The sequence below is a fragment of the Mesoplodon bidens genome (assembly GCF_964165515.1).
Source record: "Mesoplodon bidens genome assembly, chromosome: 2".
Taxonomy (NCBI): domain Eukaryota; kingdom Metazoa; phylum Chordata; class Mammalia; order Artiodactyla; family Ziphiidae; genus Mesoplodon; species Mesoplodon bidens.
In genome coordinates, this window is record NC_138177.1 from 20,975,515 (window position 1) to 20,999,753 (window position 24,239).

The following is a 24,239-nucleotide window of genomic DNA, read 5'->3' on the forward strand; positions in this document are numbered from 1 at the left end:
TCAGCCATCTATTCTTAGAGACATATAATAGTTTTTTTCAGAATAATGGTTAGAGCCACTAGCTTTCTTTAAACTGCTAACATGATTTTGAAGAAAAACTCAAAGTATATGAGCAAGAAGCCTATTTCAAATGAGCCAGAAATAACCATCAGAGCAGCCCAGTGAGCTAAATAACACTGTTGAGAATCTGAGAATAATTGTCCACAAGTTAAATGTTTCATTTTTTCTCTAATAAAAATTCAAGAAATCTGAAGTTGGCAGAATACATTTTGAATTTTAGAAAAGTTCAGTCTAGTCAACTTCTATGGAGCACTCAGTTCTTATTGAGGTCTGGAAGCGTCAGGTTAGGAAGGCATGGTCCAGGATCTTATGGAAGGGCCCAGAAACAGATATTTCAGTGGAAGGTGGTGAATGAGGGTGTGGGAAGGGTGTTGGAAGAAATGGCTTAATAGTGGGATGTGGTAACAGAGAGGAGTTTCTGAGGCGTAGTAAGAAACTAAAGCCAGGCTGTGGTGATAGAGAGTGAAGGGAGGATAGGTACATACATGGGTGTTTGTTCATCTGATCAATAGATAGTTACCAAGCACCTTTTAAAAGGCACTGTTCTAAGCACTGATACTACACTAAATCAACCAGTCAATCAATCAATAGTCTCTGCCCTCCTGGAGCTCACAATCTAGTGGATAAGTTCATTATAGTTTTAGCTAAATGGAAGGTTAATAGGTTTATGGGGAGGTTTCAGTTTGGTTTGGTTATTCTTATGACTTACACTACCTGAACCTGTTTATGGGCTGAGCTCTTTTTCAAGAACTGATGGAGTAAAAGTAGGGAGAAAGGAATAACTGGAGAAACAAAAGTTCTGAAAGAGACTGCAAGGAGGATGGACCCTCTGTTAAAATATATTTCTTTCCACTTAGAAAGTGTAGATTTAAGAGCTTCTTTTTCCCAGGCACAGATGTAGCAGTGAAATGTTATTTGTCAGGAATGGACATTATTCTTACTCTCAATAGCCTGTGGCATCTGACCACTGCTACTTTATCACAAAAAATGAGAGGACAGTGATCTTCCAATTTTCTACTACAATTATGTATAAATGCTTATAATCTCATGAGATCTTTTACTGATAATATCTGTGCTAGGTCTGAAATAGGAAGATTTAACAAATTGCTCTCTTAAGTAACAAAAAAAACTTTACTCTTCTTCTAAAGGCTTTCTTTGTGATCTCTCTCTGCTCCTGTAGTTATGCAGCCCTGATAGCAGACTGGCCTGTGGTTGTCTTGGGCATGTGCACTGTGTTCATCGTGGTCTGTGCCTTGGTTGGAGTATTAGTGCCAGAGCTTCCTGATTTCTCCGATCCATTGCTGGTAAGGAGAATTGAGCCAGTAGAATCTGTTTATTTTCTTTAGCCCTCAATCATCTCAAAAGATTAAGTATATTAAGACATGTTGCATTATGTTATTTAGTATCCCATCTCTTTTAAAAACCTTCTCAATCTATCAGTAAGTATACAATTCTCTTTCTGAAAAGTAGAGACATGTCTGTATTCTCAGGTTCTTAAAAGGGGTCAGGTAACTTGCTCACCAACAAAAATCTGGAAATTGGCTTCTTAGTCTCCATGTTTAAACTAAAAAGCAGAAAACTGGAGAATCTGCAGACTGTAAAAACGTCTTCAAAAAGTCTTGAAGACTGACTGTCACCTTTTTTCCCAAAGACGTTAAAGGAATTTCAGTATTACTGAGAGATAGCAGGGTCTGTTTTTAAGTAAATGTCCCTCAGAAGTGGAATAGTGAGGAAAGTATGAGCAAGGATAATGATAAACTCTTCGTAAAACACTGTTGCACGCATAACATGATTTAATTTGACCATGATTTTTTATAACATAAAAATAAATGCCAGGTATGAATTTGGAAGAGAAGCTTCAGATAAGTATTTTTTTTTCCTCTTTCCTGAGACATGTAACATACCAAAGAATCAAACTGTTTGTCACAGTAAATAGGTGATCATTATTATGTCAAGTCATCTTGTTTTAATGCAGTTCGCCTCTGGAGTAGCTGTGAGGAACGTGTATATTTTCTGTTGAAAGCTATACATCACCTTGACATTGCCTTCCCAAGCTGTTATAACTATACTTAGCCTGAAATGAAGTACACTAATGGGAATTTGTAATATTTTGCCTTAGGGTTTTGAACCAAGAGGGACTGCAATAGGCCAGAGACTGGTCACATGGAATAACATGGTGAAAAATACAGGATACAAAGCAACATTAGCAAATTATCCCTTTAAATATGCAGATGAACAAGCCAAAAGGTAATCGTTTATTAACTTCTAGACAAACCACTGCTAATGAATTCCACTTTTAAACATTGCCTGAGCAAAAAGATTACATCTAAAATATGTGGCTCAAAATCTTTGCCACTGAATTTGTTGAAATTGTCATTGTCTTTTAAGATTTTGTTGTATATTAGTGAGGGTTTGGGGTTTTTCTTCCTTTTTCAGAAGTGAGAAAATTAATGTTGGTTGCTTATGTTCATCCTTCCGACTTAATATCAAGTGCTTCCTAGGTCATGACTTTGAGGTTATATTGTTACCAGTAGGCTTCTCAGCCTTGAAATAGTGAGGACTTGATTGAAGATCAAACTGTGTTCCATTTCAGCCATCGGGATGATAGATGGTCAGATGATCATTATGAAAGAGAGAAAAGAGAAGTTGACTGGAACTTCCACAAGGACAGCTTTTTCTGTGACGTTCCAAGTGAGTGGCATCGTAGATGACAAACCTTTCAGAGTTTCCTGGGATTGAACATGATTGATAACCTAGACTGTCAAGATTAGGTGGCTGGTCACACAGCCTCACTGTTCCTATGGTGCCTAAAGGGGTTTTAGCTTAATTAACTTGTAATTTTACTTCTCTAGCTCAGTCAACCACTAATCTGAATTTATTTACCTAAAATTAAAAATTAATGAGAGATGATTGAGTTATATTCGGTTTTAAGAAAGATATAAATCTAATAAAATTCTTGACCTTGCCCCAAATCTCAACGCATTTAAAAAATTCCTTGTACATTTTTTGGATTGAATCCTGACATAGTCTACAGTATTATCAAAAATGTATATCTAAATTGTTGATTCATTCAGAAAACCTATATTAATAGCCTTCTTGTGCCAGCCTTGTCATTAGACATTACAGGTAGCGAGATGAACGAAATAAAGTCCAGAGGTCCAAAGCTTGAATGCCTCAGGGACCTAGCTCATATATGAGTGAGAAAACTGAGCTGGGTTAAGAATGCAGGAAGTGATGGTGATTGAGGAGAAGGCAGCAGAATGTGGCCTTGAAAAAACTGAGGGCCCAAAGATTGTAAGAAATTCCCGGAGGCCAGGAATCCAGATTTCATTGTGGAATCACCAGATCTCTAAATGTTGGCAGCAAATTCACTAAATAAAATTCGCTGTAGCCTAGAGTCAGCCTGGTCTCTGTGCAGCTGCCAGGAAGGAGGAGTTCATGGCCTCAAGGAAACATGTGTCAGTTTGAAAGTCATTGATTAGCCCTCATGGTTACGGATGAGGAATTGCAATAACTCCAGTTTCTGATTAAGTGAATATTAACATTGAAGCTCTTCTGGTTTCAGCTTTTTGTTGTTGTTGTTGTTGAAAATCCTTCTAAAATATGTTTTTTCCCTATCTTCTTTTATTTGTCTTGAAGACAAGAGTTTACTAAAGAAAACTTTGTGACCATGAAGTTTTTCATGTAATAAAGCTTTATTCATAAATTTGCAAATTGATTTTCTTTGTCAGCACCATTAGGCATTTTAGATCATATAAAACGAATCTACTCTGTTTCAGTTGGTTCATATTAATTTTTTTAATGGCTGAGGAAGCAGAAACAATACTTACTGAGCACCCATTTTTCAGTACCTCATTTAATTCTCACACCTATTTGGGAAAGTGTTGCTGTCTTTATTTTACAGATGAGGAACCAAACCGAGGCTCAGAAAAGTTGTTAGTTGCCTAAGATCATCCAGCTAGTAGATGACAGAACCTGGTTACACCCAGTTCTAACTCTGAAGACCATGCTCTTTCCAGGATATCACACAACCTCCCTTATTCAGAAATATATTTTGTATTAGTATAATTTTCAAAATGTTTTTTCTAGAACTCTGAATACTCAACCAGAATGAGGAGTATGTCTGTGATCCTGGCCAGCGTTCTGTGTTTAGTTGACTGTTTTTAGTGCTTTTAAGCTGATCACTTGCCGTCTTTGCTCTCTAGTTAGCTGCCGAAGAGAACATCCTTATAATCCATTCTTGATATTCCCTGGTGCATCATTCTTTGATTTTATATACCATTGGGGTAATGGGTTGTGAAATTAAGAGGGAGGCATTCAGTTGATCTTCTGCTGAAAGTTCTTATGGATTGCTCTTCCTAATTACAGTCTGATCAGAACTAGATATGTTACATAACTACTATGGTTTTTAAGATATAGTGAGTAGACAAAGGCTTTGAGCTAAAGCAATATTATAGTGTTACTCTTTAAATTTTTTTTACATTTTTCTCCTGGAGTTTAATGAAAGACAGGATTCCCTACTGCTAATGAATTGCCCAGGAGGTTTCCCAGTTTGAATTATTTCTGAACGCTGAGTCTTCTGAAATAAATGAATAATTTATAAACCTTTTTCTTTTTTTTTTTCTCCTATCACCAGGTGACCGATATTCCAGAGTAGTATTTACTTCAGCTGGAGGGGAGACATTGTGGAATTTACCTGCAATTAAATCAATGTGCAATGTAGATAATTCAAGGGTATGTAAAGTAAAACTGAAATATGTCTAGCACAAATAAGGTTATACTTTTGAAACTCCTTTTACTGCTGACCCTGGTGCCTGATCAGATGAAAGCACTCAAGTGGCTTACCTACCGAGGAGTAAACACCAGCAGAGTGGCTTCGCATTCTTTCGGATCCCAGGATCAAAGTGTCTCTGCTTCCCCACCTTTAAAACAAACCATCTTCCTTAATAAAGAACTCTTTTTCTTTCTCACTCATGTTCTTTGTCCATGATAGTCTTTTGTATTATTTCACAGCTTATTTCCTTTCAGGATAATAGTTAAGCCTTTTTTTTTTTTTCTTCTTTTGTTGTATTTTCTCTTCCTAATCTAGTCTCATTGTTCACTCCATTTTCCCCCTGAGGCGATTATCAGCATCTTAATTATGAGATGAAATGCTCACCTTTCTGGCAATCAGTGGGTCATTTGGGCCGATGACCTCAAAGGAAAATTTAAGGCACAGGCTAGGAAAGGGGACATCAAAGGGCATAAATACAGTATCTATGGAAATGGCCAAAGTAATCCAATCCAGATTGCTCTGAACTCTAAACACCTTGCTGCATTACAAGACAGAAAGATGCATGAAGACAGCACCAGAAAGTGTTAAGTCACCTACTGAGCTTGGAAGAGCTGTCAATTTCATGTGTTCAGAGGTAGTTTCTCCAAGTAGAAACTGCTGTCTGATGTCACTAATGGCCTTGCCCAAGCACAGTAACCAGGTAGAAAAGGAACTTGTGTTCTTAGCATAATTCGAAAACGTAAAATCACTGGTCAGTTGAAAATCTAATCACATGCCCTGCTAAGAGCTAGACTGACAATCCAGTGCAATGACCTGTTCTGTCAACAGGATTTCTTAATGGAACAGGAGGTAGAAAGGACTCTTTGAGATAACCCACAGACCAGCATCTCATTGTGCTGATATAAGTACCTTCTGAGCACTGAGTGGCTTACCCAGGTCACCTAGTTGTTTGGTCCCAGATCTCCTGACTTTATTCTTCATTCTGAAAGTCTCTTTATATATTTTGAAAATAACTTTTGCATTGATGAGGATATCGGGATTTTCTGTGAGTGACATCTTGTCTCTGTGCAGCTCCAAATAGACCAAAGTCACAAACTATCTATAAACAACCCAAAGTTTCTTCATCAGTGGTCAATTTTTATTTGTCATATTTTCTTCTGTTCTACAGCTATCAGTAGGTTACTTAGAAGCTATCAACACAGTTCTTGTTGTGGGTTACAACCCTTCTCATATAGAAGGTTAACTCTAAAGTAGCATATATGTACAGCACTTGCTATGTGCAAGGCTTTATGCTGGGTACTTTACTTCTCTCACAATGGACCTGTGACCTTGGAATAACACCATTTTTTTTTATTGGAGTAAAATTGATTTACAATGTTGTGTTAGTTTCTGCTGTACAATGAAGTGGATCAGCTATATGTATACATGTATTCCCTCCCTCTTGGACCTCCCTCCCCCTCTCCCCCACCATCTAGGTCATCACAGAGCACCAAGCTGAGCTCCCCGTGCTATACAGCAGGTTCCCACTAGTTATCTATTTTACACATGGTAGTGTATTTATGTCAAACCTAATCTCCCAGTTCATCCCACCCTCCCCTTCCCCTTCTGTGTCCACATGTCCATTCTCTATGTCTACATCTCTATTTCTGCCCTACAAGAGGTTCATCTGTACCATTTTTCTAGATTCCACATATATGCGTTAATATACATTTTAACAGATGAGCAGTTAAGTTTAGAGAAGTTAAGCGAGTCTGGTTACTTCATAATCACACCTTGGATGAGAACAGTTCATTAACTTCTATGCCTCTTAGATCTCGCTAGTCTACCCTTGAAGTTAATCTTGAGACCTTCCCTCCCTGGAAGACACTAGAGTGATTGAATTCACTCAGTTGATTAAAGCTGATGTTTATTGAGTGTTGTTAATATTTGTCAGGAAGTGTTCCAAACACTTTATTGAATTATTTCATTTAATCCTCATGACAGTGTTAGGAATGATGCACTATTATTTCGCCTATTTTATAGATGAGAAAAGTTCACGCAGGTGGCAAGTGGCAGATGCAGGATTTCAACCCAGCCTAATTCCAGCATCTGTGCCTTTACCCACCATTCTTTCTGCTTCCATAATGCAGATTACCACTCCCCCTATTTGTGTTTTGCGTTGTTTGACTTGTATATACCATTTCCCACTCAACTGAACCTCAAAGAATCATCATGGCCTAGAATAAGTATACTTCTTAAAAAGATCCAGCAATTTATTCTATGAATACATCTTAGACTCTTATGGACTCAAAAGCCAGTAAGCAGTACTGTGCCATTATAGCTTTCATAAGTGAAAACAGTATATTATTTTATATATATTTCAGATGATAAAAATCAGCATCAATAGGTAGCTTACAAAAAGGTATACAGAAAGGATAAGATAAAGAAGTTGAATGAATTACATGAAGGGACAATAATGGGAGGAAAATAATAAAGCTAAGGATGAGATTGAACACAGAATAATGCATACCCCACAATTCTGTATATTTGAGTGGTGGTGAGCTTCAAACTTGTCTCTAACCTCCCTGGTAGCCAGAGCAAAAAGGAATTCATGATCAGAGACAAAAGTCACTTAAGTAGAGTAACAAATGTGTTTTTCAGAAGAAGCCCATCTTTTCCTCACACTAAGACAGAAAAGGATTGTTCCCATAGGTTTCATAGAAGAAGTGTGATTTTGTGAAGAAAGTTCTTAGCTGGTTTACGAGAGGTACAGTATTGATTCTTAGTTGGTTTGTAAACCATATCTCTAGGTTGGTAGCAGGAAAACATTATAGCAGAAGCATTTCTACAGGGATAAAGCAATGAAAGCTAAATACGGAGTTTCTAATGGTTTGGCTTGATGCATCTGCAAAATTTAGACTATAGAAAAGAATAGATATCTGCTTGTCTGAGGTTTTATTCCTACTGGGCTCATAATAAGGATTGGATAGCTGTGAGTTCAAGTCTGTAATCCCTGGCAAGAGCATAACAATTTGTGATCCTCTTGTGAAAATTTGAGGAACAGACCCAAGACACGTACATCTGAATGAATGGTCAAGCCAATTGTAGATCCACACCAATAAATGAATAAACAGAATCAAGGTCCCCAAATACTACCTCAAGGAGCATGGTTGTAATTTTAACTTTTTAAATTAAATACTTTTTTGCCAGTTGCAAATGCCCTTGGATTCTAGTCTCAAACTCTGCTAGGAACCCAGAATAACATATGTTTCTCATAGAGATAATGTATTCAGTGATATCTTAAATAATAACTATTGGTCAACAGTTCAGATTATTACTGTACTTTTTTGAGTCTCCCAGCTCAAGACCCTTTGAGGATTTTCATTTGTTATGGCGGTTTGAGCAAAATGTGTCCTGAGGCTACTTGGCAGTCTTTCCCTTTCTTCCCCCCACCTCAAATCCTAGCTATTGTACCTAACCACTTGGTTATTAACAACTATCAAGTAGAATGGGACACACACCAAATGGTACAGAGCAGAAGAGCTTAATTGTTGGTGGGTTGACTCCAGAAAACACCTGGTAATCAGTGTAATGTCACGAGACCAGGTCTTTCAGTGGCCGCCTGCCTGTGCTGATAATACGTTGAGTTCAAATTCCAGATCCCATTTAAATTACATGCCACTTATAGTTCAGATGGGCTCTGGTTTCCAGAGTGAAGAGCTTCTGTTTCTGATGCTTGTCTACCTCCTCACAGAAATGCTTGGGATTTTTTTTTGACTCTTTCAAAAGGAGCCTCAGTTGACTCCCCTGATCTTCTTCATTACTTGTTTCTGCACTTTGACATTCCTACAGGACACACTGGCAGAGAGTCGTTAGTAACAAAGAAGTGTGTGTGTCTCTAATCTTGACTCTGCCGGAAGCCCTTTACCCTATTTCTTAGTCTTTGCATAGTGTAGATGTTGGAGCTCAGAGGAATCAGCTTGTAGAAGGGATTTGAAATCTGGTGCCTAAGACCCATTTTACTTGGGCAGCTTTTGTGGACAGCTGGAATGCCCCCCTCACACGCTTAGAGGACCACAGAAATGTGTTTCCTGGTGCTTGTTTTAAAGAGAGCTGTGGAGCCCTTGCTTCTTCCTCTCTAGGCTCCCTTCAACTTTCAATACATGAGGAACTTGGTCACGTGGGGAAGGAGTGTCTAGCAGTTGAATGAACCTGGTATTAAGGGCTTAATTTTCTTCCCTTTATTCTTTCCTTAGCTTCTTAACATATCTCCAACTTGGCCATTGGTTTTGAAAGTTAAGGGATCATTTAAAACTCTGCTGGTTTCTTCTTTTTTCTCTCCTCTTCCTTTACTCTTATTTGAAGCCAACTCCACCCCTGCTACTCTCTAACTAGGGAAGTGTGCAAAGACGTGTTAGCACCACGTAAGCAAAATGATCCCTAAAAATCCCGTTTGTGAATACCTAGAATGAAAAGGGCTTTCCTCATGAGAGTTGCAAGAAATTGCTCTCATTAACTCCATCCTTATTTTTATAAACTTCAAAGATTTCAAAATCATTCCTGTCAATCCCTTTCCCAAGAATATGGCAAAGGTGCAGCTGCCTTCTGCATAAAGATACACCTGCTTGCCAAGCTCTTTAAGCCCCACAATATAAAATAGGACTCTGTGTTGTGTTATCTCAGTCCCAGATGACTAAGTTGTGCCGTTATCCCATCTCACTTACAGACTTTGGCACTCTGTCCACAGGTTCACATAGACCCTTACACATAATAAGCTGTTTCTCGTGTTGAATTGTAACGGTTTGTTTTCTTGTCTGATTTCCCTGCCTCACTGTGAGCCACTTGAGGGCAGGACCACTTTGCCTTATTTGTCTTGATAGGTGCTCAATAAATATTTCTCCTTTTGGATGGATGGATGGATGGATGGATGGGGACATACTCCCTGAAAGCCTAGGCAATCCTTGAGCTCCATTCCTTTAGATTCAGGGCACTGGCATCCAACGCAGGATAAATGTCTTCTCTCTGTCCTTATTTCTTACCCTGTAAAAGAGTCCTCAAAAACTGTTTTCCAAAGGTTGTACATCAGCCATCACCTTTGAATGTGAGGACTGGCCCTCCAGAGGCTCATTAGCTTTTTTTTTTTTTTTTTTTTTTTTGCGGTACGCGGGCCTCTCACTGCTGTGGCCTCTCCCGTTGCAGAGCACAGGCTCCGGACGCGCAGGCTCAGCGGCCATGGCTCACGGGCCCAGCCGCTCCGCGGCATGTGGGATCTTCCCGGACCGGGGCACGAACCCGTGTCCCCGGACTCTCAACCACTGCGCCACCAGGGAAGCCCTAGCATTTATTTTTGATAGCAGCCATCAAAGTAGTATTTGGTCTGTGTTTGTCATGTCCAACTTTTTAATCTTTGGTCAGATACACACATAAAAATCCCCTGCAATTCTTTGAAAGGGTTATTCAAGGACAATTCTGTGCTTTCGTTTCCAGTTTTAGCTGGCAACCCTGTTTCCTTTATCTTTGGCTTTTGGTTATTTGAGCAAGTACAAATATGGTCCTTCTAGCTGATAGTGGGTTTCATAATGGATACAGTTCATTTTCTTCCATCTGTAAACTGTCAGGCATTGGGGTTGTGTTCCCTTTCTTTCAGTTCACCAGGCTGACCCCAGGGACTTGCCTGTTATTTCTTTGTGGGGTAAACCTGGTTATCTGAGAGATGCTATTCCAGGGTTTCCTGTTATTTATTAGGTGGTTCAGTTTCCCCTGAGTTAGCACATGTGAATATTTTAAGCTAGAAACAATTAAATATTAATTATCCTATTTTATGAAATGTCAAGTAATTATCGCTCTTTAAAAATGAGCTTAAAAATTAAACCTTTGTTAAAATCAACATTGTTTTAGTACACTTGTATAATAACCCTTTGACTCATTTTTCTTTACCCCCAATAGAGTATCTTAAAAAAAAAAAAAACAACTTTTTATTATGGAAATTTGCAAACTGAGGCAAAAGTAGAATAGTAGAGTGAATCCCTATGTGCAGGTCACCCAACTTCAGCGATTCACAATACGTGGCCAGTCTCCTTTCATCTACACCTTGCCCCTGCAGAACAAGTCCCAGTAAAGTGTCTTCATAGCCAAGTTACAAGTAACTTGGTTCTTGGATAAGTCTAAGTTCTAAAGAGGTGAATTGTGCCAACTTTTACTTTGAGAAAATATTTCAATGCATGATTGATAAAGCCTACTTTAATAAAAGGGAAAGTGTGGTTTTAATCTTATTAGAAAAAAGAATACTCATGCCCTTCTTGAACTTTGGAGTTTCTTCCCTGGAACAACCTTTGGTAAATAGAGATGAGGGAAGGTGATATGAGTGGGTCGTCTTTAGCCCTGGCAACTTCCGGAGGAGTCTCTGGACAGGCTCAAGAGCAGGGGGATATTTCTTATTCTCACCCTCAGGGAAGAGGGGCCATTTGTAATTTATAGATTTTTAAGATGATGGGATTGTGCAGGCCTCACTCTAATCTTAGCAATGCCAGCTTTGACATTGGAACAAATGTCAATTTTCTATAACAAGAACAGCCGTAAGAAGGAAAGCCTTCTCCAGGAATGTGTTCTAAATGAAATACTATCCACGTTAAATCCAGAATTGTTAATACTTACTAATATGCAGCAGACCCCTGTTTACCAAAACAGAAAGTTCCCCAAAAGGGGGAGTTAGCCAACTTGAATAAACTTTGAAAGATGTGGAAGAAATAATTAAATTCCTACTGAAGTATTTTATTACTTTTATATGTTTATTTAAAATCATATATATATGTATATATATATACACACACATATAATTTTAATTTAGAAACATTTTCCCCCTCTACTCATATATCAGGAAACAATTTTATTCCAGGTTTTTCATGCGTCTTTGGCTTCTGATATTACCAGAATCACTTTTTTGAGTCTGACAGTTATCTAGAGACTATCATCTTTGCCTCCAAGTTGACTGAAATATAGTACCTTTGTCACCAAATATTTCACGCTGATTACCAGAAATTTTAGTCAAAGCCACAAGTTCGTTTTATATATCAATTGGGCAATTGTTCTCTTAATTAATCCCATAGGTATACATACATAAGCTTCACAGCCTATCCATTTTATTGCTTTTTAAAGTGACTTTGAAAAGGCTTGTTTACTAAAGAGGTGTTAATTTTACCTCCTTTTTGAAACCAAACTGGCATTGATTGAAATTGTTTCACACTTGTATGTCATCCCCAAATAGGAGTTTGTTGCTCAAAATGAAGTAACCTAGGGAGCCTTCTGCAGCAGAAGAGAGCAGATCTGGGGGGAAGACTCACCTTGTGTTCAAACCGATACCTAATTCAGAGGATGATTCTATAACTTCTGTAACTTTCCTGTCCCTCAAGGCCACCGTCATTCAGACCTTTCTGTGAACTGATTTTAAACGTCAGTTCTTCCGCGTGTCTCTGTCTCTGCAGATCAGATCTCATCCCCAGTTTGGTGATCTCTGCCAGAGGACCACGGCCGCTTCCTGCTGCCCCAGCTGGACGCTGGGGAACTACATCGCTATTCTGAACAACAGATCATCCTGCCAGAAAATCGTCGAGCGAGACGTTTCTCATACCTTGAAGCTACTTCGGACCTGCGCCAAACACTACCAGAATGGCACCCTGGAGCCGGACTGCTGGGACATGGCGGCCCGGAGGAAGGACCAGCTCAAGTGCACCAATGTGCCACGGAAATGTACCAAGTACAATGCTGTGTACCAGATCCTCCACTACTTGGTGGACAAAGACTTTATGGCCCCAAAGACAGCCGACTACACACCCGCTTTAAAGTACAGCATGCTTTTCTCGCCCACAGAGAAAGGGGAGAGCATGATGAACATTTACTTGGACAACTTCGAAAACTGGAACGCTTCCGACGGCGTCACCACCATCACCGGGATTGAGTTTGGGATCAAACACAGTTTGTTTCAGGATTATCTTCTGATGGATACTGTGTATCCTGCCATCGCCATCGTGATCGTCCTCTCAGTCATGTGTGTCTACACCAAGTCCATGTTTATCACTCTGATGACCATGTTTGCCATCATCAGTTCCTTGATTGTGTCCTATTTTCTCTACCGCGTGGTGTTTAACTTTGAATTTTTCCCTTTTATGAACCTCACTGCACTCATTATTTTGGTGGGCATTGGGGCGGATGATGCTTTTGTCCTGTGTGATGTCTGGAACTACACCAAATTTGACAAGCCTCACGTGGAAACCTCAGAGACGGTGAGCATCACGCTGCAACACGCCGCCCTCTCCATGTTCGTCACCAGTTTTACCACGGCGGCTGCCTTTTACGCTAACTACGTGAGCAATATCACAGCCATCCGATGCTTTGGGGTATACGCGGGGACAGCTATACTGGTGAATTATGTTTTGATGGTCACATGGCTTCCGGCCGTGGTTGTCCTGCACGAGCGGTATCTTCTCAATATCTTCAGCTGCTTCAAGAAGCCCCAGCAGCAAATATACGATAACAAAAGCTGCTGGACAGTGGCCTGTCAGAAGTGCCACAAAGTCCTTTTTGCCATTTCGGAAGCGTCTCGAATTTTTTTTGAAAAAGTATTGCCGTGCATCGTCATTAAGTTTCGCTACCTATGGCTGGTCTGGTTCCTGGCCTTAACTGTGGGCGGGGCCTACATCGTCTGCATAAACCCAAAGATGAAGCTGCCCTCTTTGGAGCTGTCCGAGTTCCAGGTGTTCAGGTCGTCCCACCCTTTTGAACGTTACGACGCCGAGTACAAAAAGCTTTTCATGTTCGAGCGCGTCCACCACGGAGAGGAGCTCCACATGCCCATCACGGTCATCTGGGGTGTGTCCCCAGAAGACAATGGCAACCCCCTAAACCCTAAGAGCAAAGGGAAGCTGACCTTAGACGGTGGCTTTAACATCGCCAGCCCAGCTTCCCAGGTCTGGATTTTGCAGTTCTGTCAAAAACTGAGAAATCAGACATTCTTTCACCAGACTGATGAACAGGACTTCACCAGCTGCTTCATTGAGACCTTCAAGCAGTGGATGGAAAACCAGGACTGCGATGAGCCTACCCTGTACCCGTGCTGCAGCCACTGGAGCTTCCCCTATAAGCAAGAGATTTTCGAACTGTGCATCAAGAGAGCCATCATGGAGCTGGAGAGGAGTACGGGCTACCATTTGGATAGCAAAACCCCAGGGCCAAGGTTTGATATCAATGATACCATCAGGGCAGTCGTGCTAGAGTTCCAAAGCACCTACCTCTTCACACTGGCTTATGAAAAGATGCATCAGTTTTATAAAGAGGTGGACTTGTGGATTTCCAACGAGCTGAGTTCTGCCCCAGAGGGCCTCAGCCACGGCTGGTTTGTCAGCAATCTGGAGTTCTATGACCTCCAGGACAGCCTCTCTGATGGCACCCTCATCGCCATGGGGCTCTCCGTGGCCGTGGCCTTTAGTGTGATGCTGCTTACAACTTGGAACATCATCATAAGCCTTTATGCCATCATTTCGATCGCCGGAACTATATTTGTCACCGTTGGTTCTCTCGTCCTGCTGGGCTGGGAGCTAAACGTCTTGGAGTCGGTCACTATTTCGGTTGCGGTCGGCCTGTCTGTAGACTTTGCCGTCCATTATGGGGTTGCTTACCGCTTGGCCCCGGATACCGACCGAGAAGGGAAGGTGATCTTCTCTCTGAGTCGCATGGGCTCTGCCATTGCCATGGCCGCACTCACCACCTTCGTGGCTGGGGCCATGATGATGCCCTCCACGGTTCTGGCTTACACCCAGCTGGGCACCTTCATGATGCTCATCATGTGTATCAGCTGGGCTTTTGCCACCTTCTTTTTTCAGTGCATGTGCCGGTGCCTTGGGCCGCAGGGTACCTGTGGTCAGATTCCTTTACCTAAAAAACTCCAATGCAGTGCCTTCTCCCACACCTTGTCGACAAGTCCTGGTGACAAGGGACAAAGCAAGACACACACCGTGAATGCTTATCATTTAGATCCCAGGGGCCAAAAAGCTGAAATAGAGCATGAGTTTTACGAATTAGAACCTCTGGCAGCCCACAGCTGTATGGCCTCTGAGAAGACCACTTACGAAGAGACCCACATCTGCTCTGAACTTTTCAACAGCCAGGCAAAGAAGTTAGGGATGCCTGTACACACAGCTTACAACAGCGAACTCAACCAAAGCACCAAAAATGAAACCAGCTCTGCCTTGTTGCAGCCCTCTCTTGAACAGCACACCATGTGTCACTTCTTCTCTCTGAATCAGAGATGTAGCTGCCCAAATGCCTACAAACCTTTGAAATACGGCCTGCCGTCTTGCCAGCAGATGCGTGACTGCTTGTGCCACCAGTGTGCTCCGACTGCCAGCAGCTTCATGCATGTCCAGAACGGCCTGGCCCCTCTGAAGGCTGCACACCAAGCCCCCGAGGGCTTCGTGCATCCCATCCCACACATCCACCACTGTCCCTGTCTACAGGACAGAGTGAAACCCCCTGGAATGCAGAATTCTCTGCCCAGGAGTTTTTTCCACCACCCGGGTCAGCACATTCAGGTCCAAGAAAAACTCGGTAAGACCAGCGTACACAGTCTTCAGAGCCTAGAAGAGCATCTTCCAAAGATGGCAGAGCCGTCGTCATTGGTCTGCAGGAGCGCTGGAGCTTTACACAAAGCATGCTGTGCTCCTGAGACACACCAAAGGGGACTCTGTAAAAACAGAGACATCGGGAACGTGGAGGGCAGTGGAGGGGCTGCAAACAAGGACTCCAGTTCAGTGAGTCCAACTGACAAGGCAGAAAGGCAAGTGGAGCCAGGCCTGTCACAGACTGATGTCATCGTAAACTCAGAACACTTCAGTCAGAATGAACCCCAATTCATCTTTAACCATTTAATGGGGGAGGCTGGTTATAGGTCCTGCCCAAACAATCCACAAAGTCATGGCAGGATTGTGAGAGTTAAGTGCAGTTCTGTGGACTGTCAAATACCAAACATTGAAGCCAACGTGCCTGCTGTATTAACACACTCGGAACTTTCTGGCGAAAGTTTGTTAATAAAAACACTTTAATAAATATTGTATTAAACCAGTGCCTCAGTTGTTCCTTTGAAATGGAAGTAAAATCCAGAAGTTTAGAAAGGGAGTCCAAAAATATAGGAACAAGCATGTTTAACTTTGTCAAAAACCATGAGATATTTTTAGATTCCATATGAACAATCAACAAACTCACTTATCTAATAAGTGTTAGCTATTTGGGATTTTAGATTTTCAAAAAGTACAGTTGTTTTTTTACATTTATACCCAGCTTGAAAAGTTATTGTCTCTCTCTCTCCACCCTCTCATAGCAGTGAGTCAGAGATTTAGAGTTTGAATTATCTAGAACTTTCATTTCTCCCTGGCAGTTGTATTTACCTGATACCCTTATTCTGGTGCCTTTGGTTGTCAGTAATAAGGACTTTTGATGACTCAAAACAAACACTGATTTTAAGAGAGCTACTTCAGTTGGGCTCCAGTAACTAAACAACATTAAAATTTCTATTTTTGGTGAGGCTTCATTCAGAAATGAATCGCCAAGCATTTAAATAGTGCATTCCACCTGTCTGCACAGGTAGACTTTACATGAAGCCAATGACCCATTTATATCTAAATTGGTGTCTTTTGTCCACATTAGCCAAAATGTACAGTTGTTCCATGGTTACATCTATTCACCCAGGAATCATGAGCACCATCTTGTGTCAGGCGACAGTGATGTTAGTGTCACAGAAGGGAAAGCACAGATGAAGAGAGGTGATTACCTGAAATTATGCTACATTTCTTAAGATAAGTTGCATCTTGACCAAGAGAGCCCCAGGTCAGATGAGCCCCAGCCCCCCGAAGCAGTCAGAATAGAGGAACTTGTTCTATGCAGGTTTGTTTCCATCTTGGCCCCTCAGGGGATGTGTTCAGACGGCTGCTTTCTCCTGGGTTCAAGTGTCTCAGGATGTGCACGGATGATTTTACTGGGCAACTAACACCTGGAAATGCTGAGCCTGCAGCCAGCATCTTAAATGACACTCGTGCGTCTTGTATTAGCTCAAGCTCCAGTCCTTGAGCTGTTGGAGCACACTTTCTGGGTAATTCTTCAGATGACATAGCCTCCTTACAGGGTGTCATCTGATACTGTGTGCATTCCTGCCCCAGACAGGGAGAGTTCCACTGCATTCTTCTTCCTTCCGGGAAGTTTGGTCCTCTGAAGGATATTGGAGGGAATATTTCTAAATACAACATTCTTTCCAAAAGTTATTTTCTAAGGATGGTTTTCCAACTTAGACCTACGTGTTATTCAGGACCTGAAAAAAGCTGTCAAGAGTTGGAAGGGAGGGCTTCCCTGGTGGTGCAGTGGTTAAGAATCCGCCTGCCAATGCAGGGGACACGGGTTCGAGCCCTGGTGTGGGAAGATCCCACATGCTGCGGAGCAACTAAGCCCGTGCGCCACAACTACTGAGCCTGCGCTCTAGAGCCTGCGAGCCACAACTACTGAAGCCCGCGTGCCTAGAGCCCGAGCTCCGCAACAAGAGAAGCCACCGCAATGAGAAGCCCGCGCACCGCAACGAAGAGTAGCCCCCGCTTGCTGCAACTAGAGAAAGCCGTGCACAGCAACAAACACCCAACGCAGCCAAAAAGAAATAATAATAAATAAAATAAATATTTTTTAAAAAAGAGTTGGAAGGGGTCTTGTGATTCATTGACTCCAACCCACCTGCACCAAACCACATTTCCATTAAGTAGCTTTCCAGCTTTTGCTTGAGTACTTCAGTGACAAGAAACTTACTATCTGACTACCTTGGTTGAGCCCAACTCTGTTGTCCTGTAGTTTTTCTACACTGTTCGGTCCTCATTCTGTTCTCTGATGTGAAAACACACATCTTTCATCTCTTTGCCAGATGGCATCCCTAAAGAGATTTGAAAACAGTAATCATGTCCTCCCATAACATCCCCATTTCACTCAACTGTTCTTCTCATGACCAGGTTTTAAGCATTTCAAACATTGACTGAGCAATTACGGTCTCTGGATAAGTAAGGTTATCAAACTCCCTGCCCAAGTGTGGTACCCAAAACAGACTCCAATACAGCACAGGAAGGAGGACCAGCCCCAGGGAGACAGGATGATACTTGTGGTAGTTCACTTAGAGATGGAAATAACTTTTGGCTCAAGCCTTACAGCTAGCTGCCTCTCGTGCAGCTTCAAGGAAACTCAACCCACTAGGTCTCTCCCACACATACTGCTGCTAAGCTGCCTCTTCGGACCAGTTCCTTTGTAACCCTGACTTCGGGATCATATGTGCATCCCTAGTGCACTTAATTCTTTTTTTTTTTTAATGGATTTATTGGAGTCTAATTGCTTTACAGTGGTGTGTTAGTTTCTGCTGTATAACAAAGTGAATCAGCTATATGTATACATGTATCCCCATATCTCCTCCCTCTTTCGTCTCCCTCCCACCCTCCCTACCCCACCCCTCTAGATGGACACAAAGCACCGAGTTGATCTCCTTGTAGTTCACTTAATTCTGTTAGAAAAATCCAAGGAAGAGAAGGGAACACTTGAAAATAGGACTCTCAATCCCCAACACTAGATTCTTTGTTTTTCTTCTGAAATGTGTAAACATAAAGTTGGCCAGTGAAAATGTAGTGACCCCAAGTTTTTTTTTTTTTTTTTTTTTGCTTTTTTTTTTTTTTTTATACTGAGCATGGACAGAGATTGAATTGAAGGGCAAAGGAGAAGCAAACTTCTTTCCAGAGAGTCCAACCTGAAAGACTTTCAGGTGAGCAGTCATTTCATTTAGAAAATAAAAACTGGAGTGAAAGGGACCTAGGAGGAGGAGAGGAGAAGTCCTTTGTCTTCTCCCTTGGGCCTCAGTCCTGTGCTGCTCTTGGCCTGCTCTGCACCTGCTCTGGTTCCAGGATGCCAGGGGGGCCTGTCTTCCCTCCCACCCCCACCCCTTCTGCTTAATTACCCTCAACCTTGACTGTGGCCGGAACCTTTCCACATTGATTTCATCTACAGACTTTGGACTTTGAGTTGACTGTGTTTTTCATGCAGGAATTTTCCAGAGAATTTGTTACCTGGGACTAGAAAGCTTTTTTAAAAATATTATTCCTCATTGCTGGGCAGCAAAAGATCACTATTTCTAGCTCTGTTTCACAAAGACATTTCATCCATTGTCCTAGAGGGACTGCAAAGCAGAGAAGAGGCTGAATTGTAGTAGGGGAAAAGAGTCCTTTCACTGTGAAATATTTGTAACTTGAAGGGTATTTGCTTATGAAAAGGATGTTCTTACTCTCTGTTACTGCAGCAGAACACACCTCTGAGGTTCGATTCCGTGTTACCAAGTTTGTTCCTGACTTCTTCCTTGCAAGGTCACTTTTTAAATCCCTACTTGATTGAAAAGTGTAATAGGCCAAGAGCACAAAGTTTTTCACAGAGAAGAGCTGTATTGTTTGAAATAAACTATTCAAACAATTTTGAATAGTTTATTCAAACCTATCTTTTCCCTTTTTTTTCTTGCAAGATAATATACACAGCCTCATCTGTGTAATATTCATTTCTTGCATATAATTGCTATAAAATGCACATCCTCCTAAAACAACGTCCTTTAAAGTTTGCTAAGCTGTTATTATATTAAATTTCATTACGATAATCTTTGCCCCAGTCTTAATCATTCCCAATTTTAAAACTTTTGCAACGGGTGATTTGAAGAGTAGTTTTACAAATGTGGTCTTACAGGAGATTAGGAAGTATTCCTCGTTCACATAGTCTCACATGGAAACCATCTTTCTGCCAGGGGTTAGGACAGATTCTGAAGGAAATATGAGGAAACAATGAGTTTGAAAACAGCTGTGTCTTTTCTCTTTAATGAGGAGAGTCATTTTAGAAGAAAAAGTTAAGCCTATGTTAAAAAAAAATCCAAAGACTCCATTGGGTTTTCTTCATAAGATTCAGACATAGTCATGAAAATAGAAATTTGTTGAATCTCAACAGGGGATTTTTTTTTAATGCAGAAAGAACTATTGTGTTCAAATACCCTTTATACCCTAGTGGATATTTCCAAACTGTTTGCTGGCATTTAGTTTATCTCTAGTTGTTATGTTAATCCACAGTGTTCTTTATAAACAGCCACTTTCATTAATGTTTAATTTCATACACTAAGAAGTTTCCTATCTTTGCATTAAATATACAGGAAAAAGATAAGTAATGTATATCCATGGCTGATTAGTGGAATCTTGTGCCTTTTGTTCTTAACAATATTTTAACTGCCCTAATTTTGGATTTTTCATGGGAAAAAAGTGTCATTTCTCTTTTCATCGGCTTTTGAAACCACAGTATGCACACATAAAAACAACTCATTAAGTAACCAAAATCAACAAAGTTTCTTTCAACTCCCCTAATCCATCAGTTAGAACATGAACTTGACAACACAAGTGCCAACTAGGACATGGTTTCCTAACTCAGCAGAGCCTAATGGATGTTTGCTGCCCATAAGTCTGACTTCCTGAGACTGGGGGCACGAGAGTGCTGTATGAAGTTGGGAGTGGGGCAGGAAATAAAGCAATGATGTTCTGAGTTCAGAAGTCATAGTATAAGAAATGACTCTTCCAAGCCTGGACATTCCACAAGGATTTTCTTTTAGGGAATCTTGGGAACCATATACTTTTAATTTTCAGTAAGAAGATAAGTCAGTGGCCCAACTTGTTAATAGGAGCTCTGTAGAGCATCTGCCCTCTTCTTAGGGGATTTAAGCCGACGTTTGAAATGTGGGTCAACACCTCCACCGTTCTCACCTGACACCTAAAATTGGATACATTTCATGATTTTGTGCTTATTATTAAAGACTCTGTGGTATCCCTGACCCTGTGACTATAGTGGTAAAGCTGGAGTTGCATTTGATGTCCTCAAATCTACTGGAATAGCTATACTGTGACATTTACCCATCTAATCATATTTTTTTCCACGTAATTTTCTGTAATGTAATCTACAGCTTCCAAAAAGTGAAGGGTAGATTCTTTGCAGCAAGAGATACTTTTCTTTGGAACCAGGTAAGGTTCTTATAAGAGCTGGTTTTAATTTGCAACAAAGTAACAATCAGGGTAAAATTTGCTCAACCTCTATCCACTAATTGGACATTTTTGATCAATGAAATGGAACTGAGCTTTCCACTATTTAAAGGGGAAAGGATTTGCTACATAAATCAATAATCTAAACACGATTACAAACAGCCCCTTCAGCCTGCTTAAGAAAACCAACCTCTAAGAGTTTAAAAAACTACTGCAGTGTTACTGCCTTTGCAACATCACATGATCATTTACAAATATCACTGATTAAAAAAAAAACAGGTCCAGTAGGAGTATCTCTAAGCAAAACTTTACCAGATGTTTTCAATGCTAGTTGAGAATATCAAATAGCATCTGTTTTTAAATAGTCTTAAATGTGATCTTTGTTGGAGGCTCCCCACTCCCGTGAGAGCCATTGTTCTACCTTGGGAAGCTCTCTGGTCTGCGGGGTGACCTAGTTCTCTGCATTCTGGCAGCAAGCAAGTGCTTAATTCAATGTAGCCTTAAAGGACGAGCCTTAAAGGACGAGATGTGTAAAGCCACAAGCTTTATCCTTCCTCCCGCACAATTTCCTTTCCTGCAGAGATCTGAGGAAAGGCTTTGAGAAACATGCAAATCTCTGGCAACGGCCTCACTCAGACTGAAGTTCACTCATGTGTGTTCTTTTCTACAGTTTGATCTCTTTACCTTCAGTTTTCTGAAGAGTGTATGTGTTATTAGTCACATATATCAGGTAGGACAGATAGATAGTGAATAATCTTGAATTGTTGAATAATTCTTTCACAGATCCCAACTTGAATTTCTTTGCCCTGCCCTGAAAAGGACCCTAGGCTGTGATTGGTAGGTACAGTAAATTTCCTTTGGTGAATGACTTCCCGGCCAATCATGACAAATTATACAGCACTTTGGTAAATATCTACATGTTGCCATCAGAGAGTAAGCAGAGGTTAGAAAAGCCCATTTTGAGACAAAATTCAATCCTTCCTCTGAATCACTATGATTCAGAAAACTAATTTAGGCACAAATCCTGCCTTGGTAACAAAAACTGCAATTTCATCTGTGGGTTGATTCTTTAAAACCACCCTGGGCCGGGAGAACTCATCTTGAGCCCCGTCAGAGATTTGTTCTTCCCTATTAAAGATGGATGGTTGAAGTAGTCTAGGCAGATATTTTTGCCCTATTTAATGATGAAATTGAGGTTAAGGGACTTAACTTCATCACTTAACTGACAAGTGCCAAGCTAGGAGTCCAGGGTTTTTTCCAGGATATGAACATACCATGATTAAGTCATTTTAAAAAATAATTAATCATTCCTTGATACTATCTTAATTTTAACGGTCTGTATGACCACTCTTATGATGCAATTATTCATTAGCCTGTTAATCTTTATTTAGTTCTTATTCAAGGTAGATACATATTTTTCTAGGTTTTTTTTTTTTTTACTATTTATACACGTGAATCCTGCCACATAAAATTCGTTTCATATTTATTTTGAGGGGTTGAAAAACAAAACTCAAGATCCACAGTGGTTTTTACTGCAGTGAACTGAACTGAAAATGAAAACTTCAGAAAATGGACAAACGCTATTCACATTTTTCAGAAGATACACTTTATTTTAAAATCTCCTAACGTGGAACTTTTACTAATACAGACTGACTTTTCCTTGACTTGCCTGCCATCCATTGTACAATAGATTCACTCATTTATGCAACAGATCTTGCTGAGATCCTGCACTGAGCCAACTGCTATCTCAGGAGCGGTACCTGCAGACAATAAGGTCCATGCTTTCCAAGAGCCCAGAGGAGTAACCAGGTCTTTACAAAAGACAAATGACTGCCTGGAGGAAAAAGCAGTTTTATAACACCTGTAACAGATGGAGGATGGATATCTCTATCATACAAATCGAAAAGAAAAGGACCCCCAGTTGAAAAATGGGCAAATGATATACACAAGCACTTTACAGAAGGAGGTATATAAATGGACAATCTGCTCACTAGATGACTTACCATTTTAACCAATCAGGTTGGCCAGAATCTTAAAGATGGGTAAGGTCCAGTGTTGGAGAGAATGTGGGGAAAGAGACACTGTTTGGATGAGTGAAAATCAACACAATATTTTGAAAGGGCAGATTCTGACAATGATTGGGAATGTTTACAGTCTGTGATACAAGAGTCCCATTCTAGGAATCTTCCCTTCAGGAAGGACAGCATGAGTATGATGCAGATGTTCGTGACAAGAATCTGAAACAAACTTAATGTCCACCAATAGACGCCTGGTTAAACAAAGTGATGCAATTCTTTGTATTGCCCTTAAGAGATGATGCAGATATTTTTATAAGCTAACTATGGTATATTGTTAAGTGGGAAAAAAAATACAGAGTTGCGAATAAAGTATTTAGAATGATACACACAGACCTTTTAGCAGAGGGTGTCTTTGGGGAGGAGAGTCCAGTGTGGGACTAATGATTAACGAAGGAGTAATTTCATGTTATTTATATACGTTTTTCAATGTGCTTATAATATAAGTGGTTTTAACTTTGTTTTAAATATTTTTAAAATAAGACGATTGGGAAATTCCCTGGCGTCCGGTGGTTAGGACTCCACGTCTTCACTGCCGTAGCCAGGGTTCAATCCCTGGTCAGGGAACTAAGATCCCACAAGCCACAAGGCACAGCCAAAAAAAAAAAAAAAAAAAGAAAAGAAAAGAAAAACATTAAATGTCCAAATGGCATCGTTCAGCATAAGTGCTGTAATCAAGGTGTGTACAGAATGTCATGGGTAACAGAAGGGAAAGGGGGAAGGAATCCTGAAGGTTTACTCTCTATCTATGTAGCCCCTTTGCATCCATTAACCATTTAATCCCTCAATAACCTTTTGAAGTCAGCAATATTATCCCTATTTTATAGATGTGCAAACTGAGAAGAAAAATCAGGAAACTTTTGTAAGATCACATAGCTATGTAGTGGCAGAACTAGATTTTTGACCCAGGTCTGTGTGTCAGGCTCCCAGACCCACATGCGAACACTTGGTCCAGGTATTGTGGGTGGTGACCAGAGGAGAGAGCTACAGCCCAGATGGAAGAAACTGCACAGGCAAGAGTTGACTTAAAAGAATGTAGCCTGTTTAAGGGACCATCTCTAACAACTGAGGATAGTTGTTAAAATTTCTCACACATGATACAGGAAGACTATAAAAGAATGACAGATTCTATAAGTCACAGCAAAATCAAAATCTTTTTTTCTATGGACTTCCTCACTTCCTTGAACATTAAAGTCTGAACAAGGGGCTTCTGGAATGAAGGCAGATCAAGAAAAT

General features: G+C 40.7%; 1 protein-coding gene and 1 long non-coding RNA gene across 5 annotated transcripts in view; both read left to right on the plus strand.

Annotated features, from left to right (window-relative positions):
• DISP1 (dispatched RND transporter family member 1) overlaps positions 1–15,925 on the plus strand; it is a 209,234-nt gene extending 193,309 nt beyond the window's left edge. For all 4 annotated transcript variants that reach the window (XM_081225438.1, XM_081225436.1, XM_081225437.1 and 1 more), the window contains exons 4-8: positions 1,241–1,364; positions 2,180–2,307; positions 2,654–2,751; positions 4,697–4,794; positions 12,295–15,925. In XM_081225438.1, coding sequence (XP_081081564.1) covers positions 1,241–1,364; positions 2,180–2,307; positions 2,654–2,751; positions 4,697–4,794; positions 12,295–15,906 — 4,060 coding nt within the window. In that variant the 3' untranslated portion in view covers positions 15,907–15,925. The remainder of the gene's footprint in view (positions 1–1,240; positions 1,365–2,179; positions 2,308–2,653; positions 2,752–4,696; positions 4,795–12,294) is intronic.
• A 1,757-nt stretch (positions 15,926–17,682) lies between these two features.
• On the plus strand, positions 17,683–22,757 carry LOC308612109. Its single transcript, XR_014015073.1, has 3 exons — positions 17,683–18,638; positions 21,712–21,765; positions 22,422–22,757. It is a non-coding gene; the product is annotated as an uncharacterized lncRNA (long non-coding RNA).
• Positions 22,758–24,239: the final 1,482 nt, after the last annotated feature.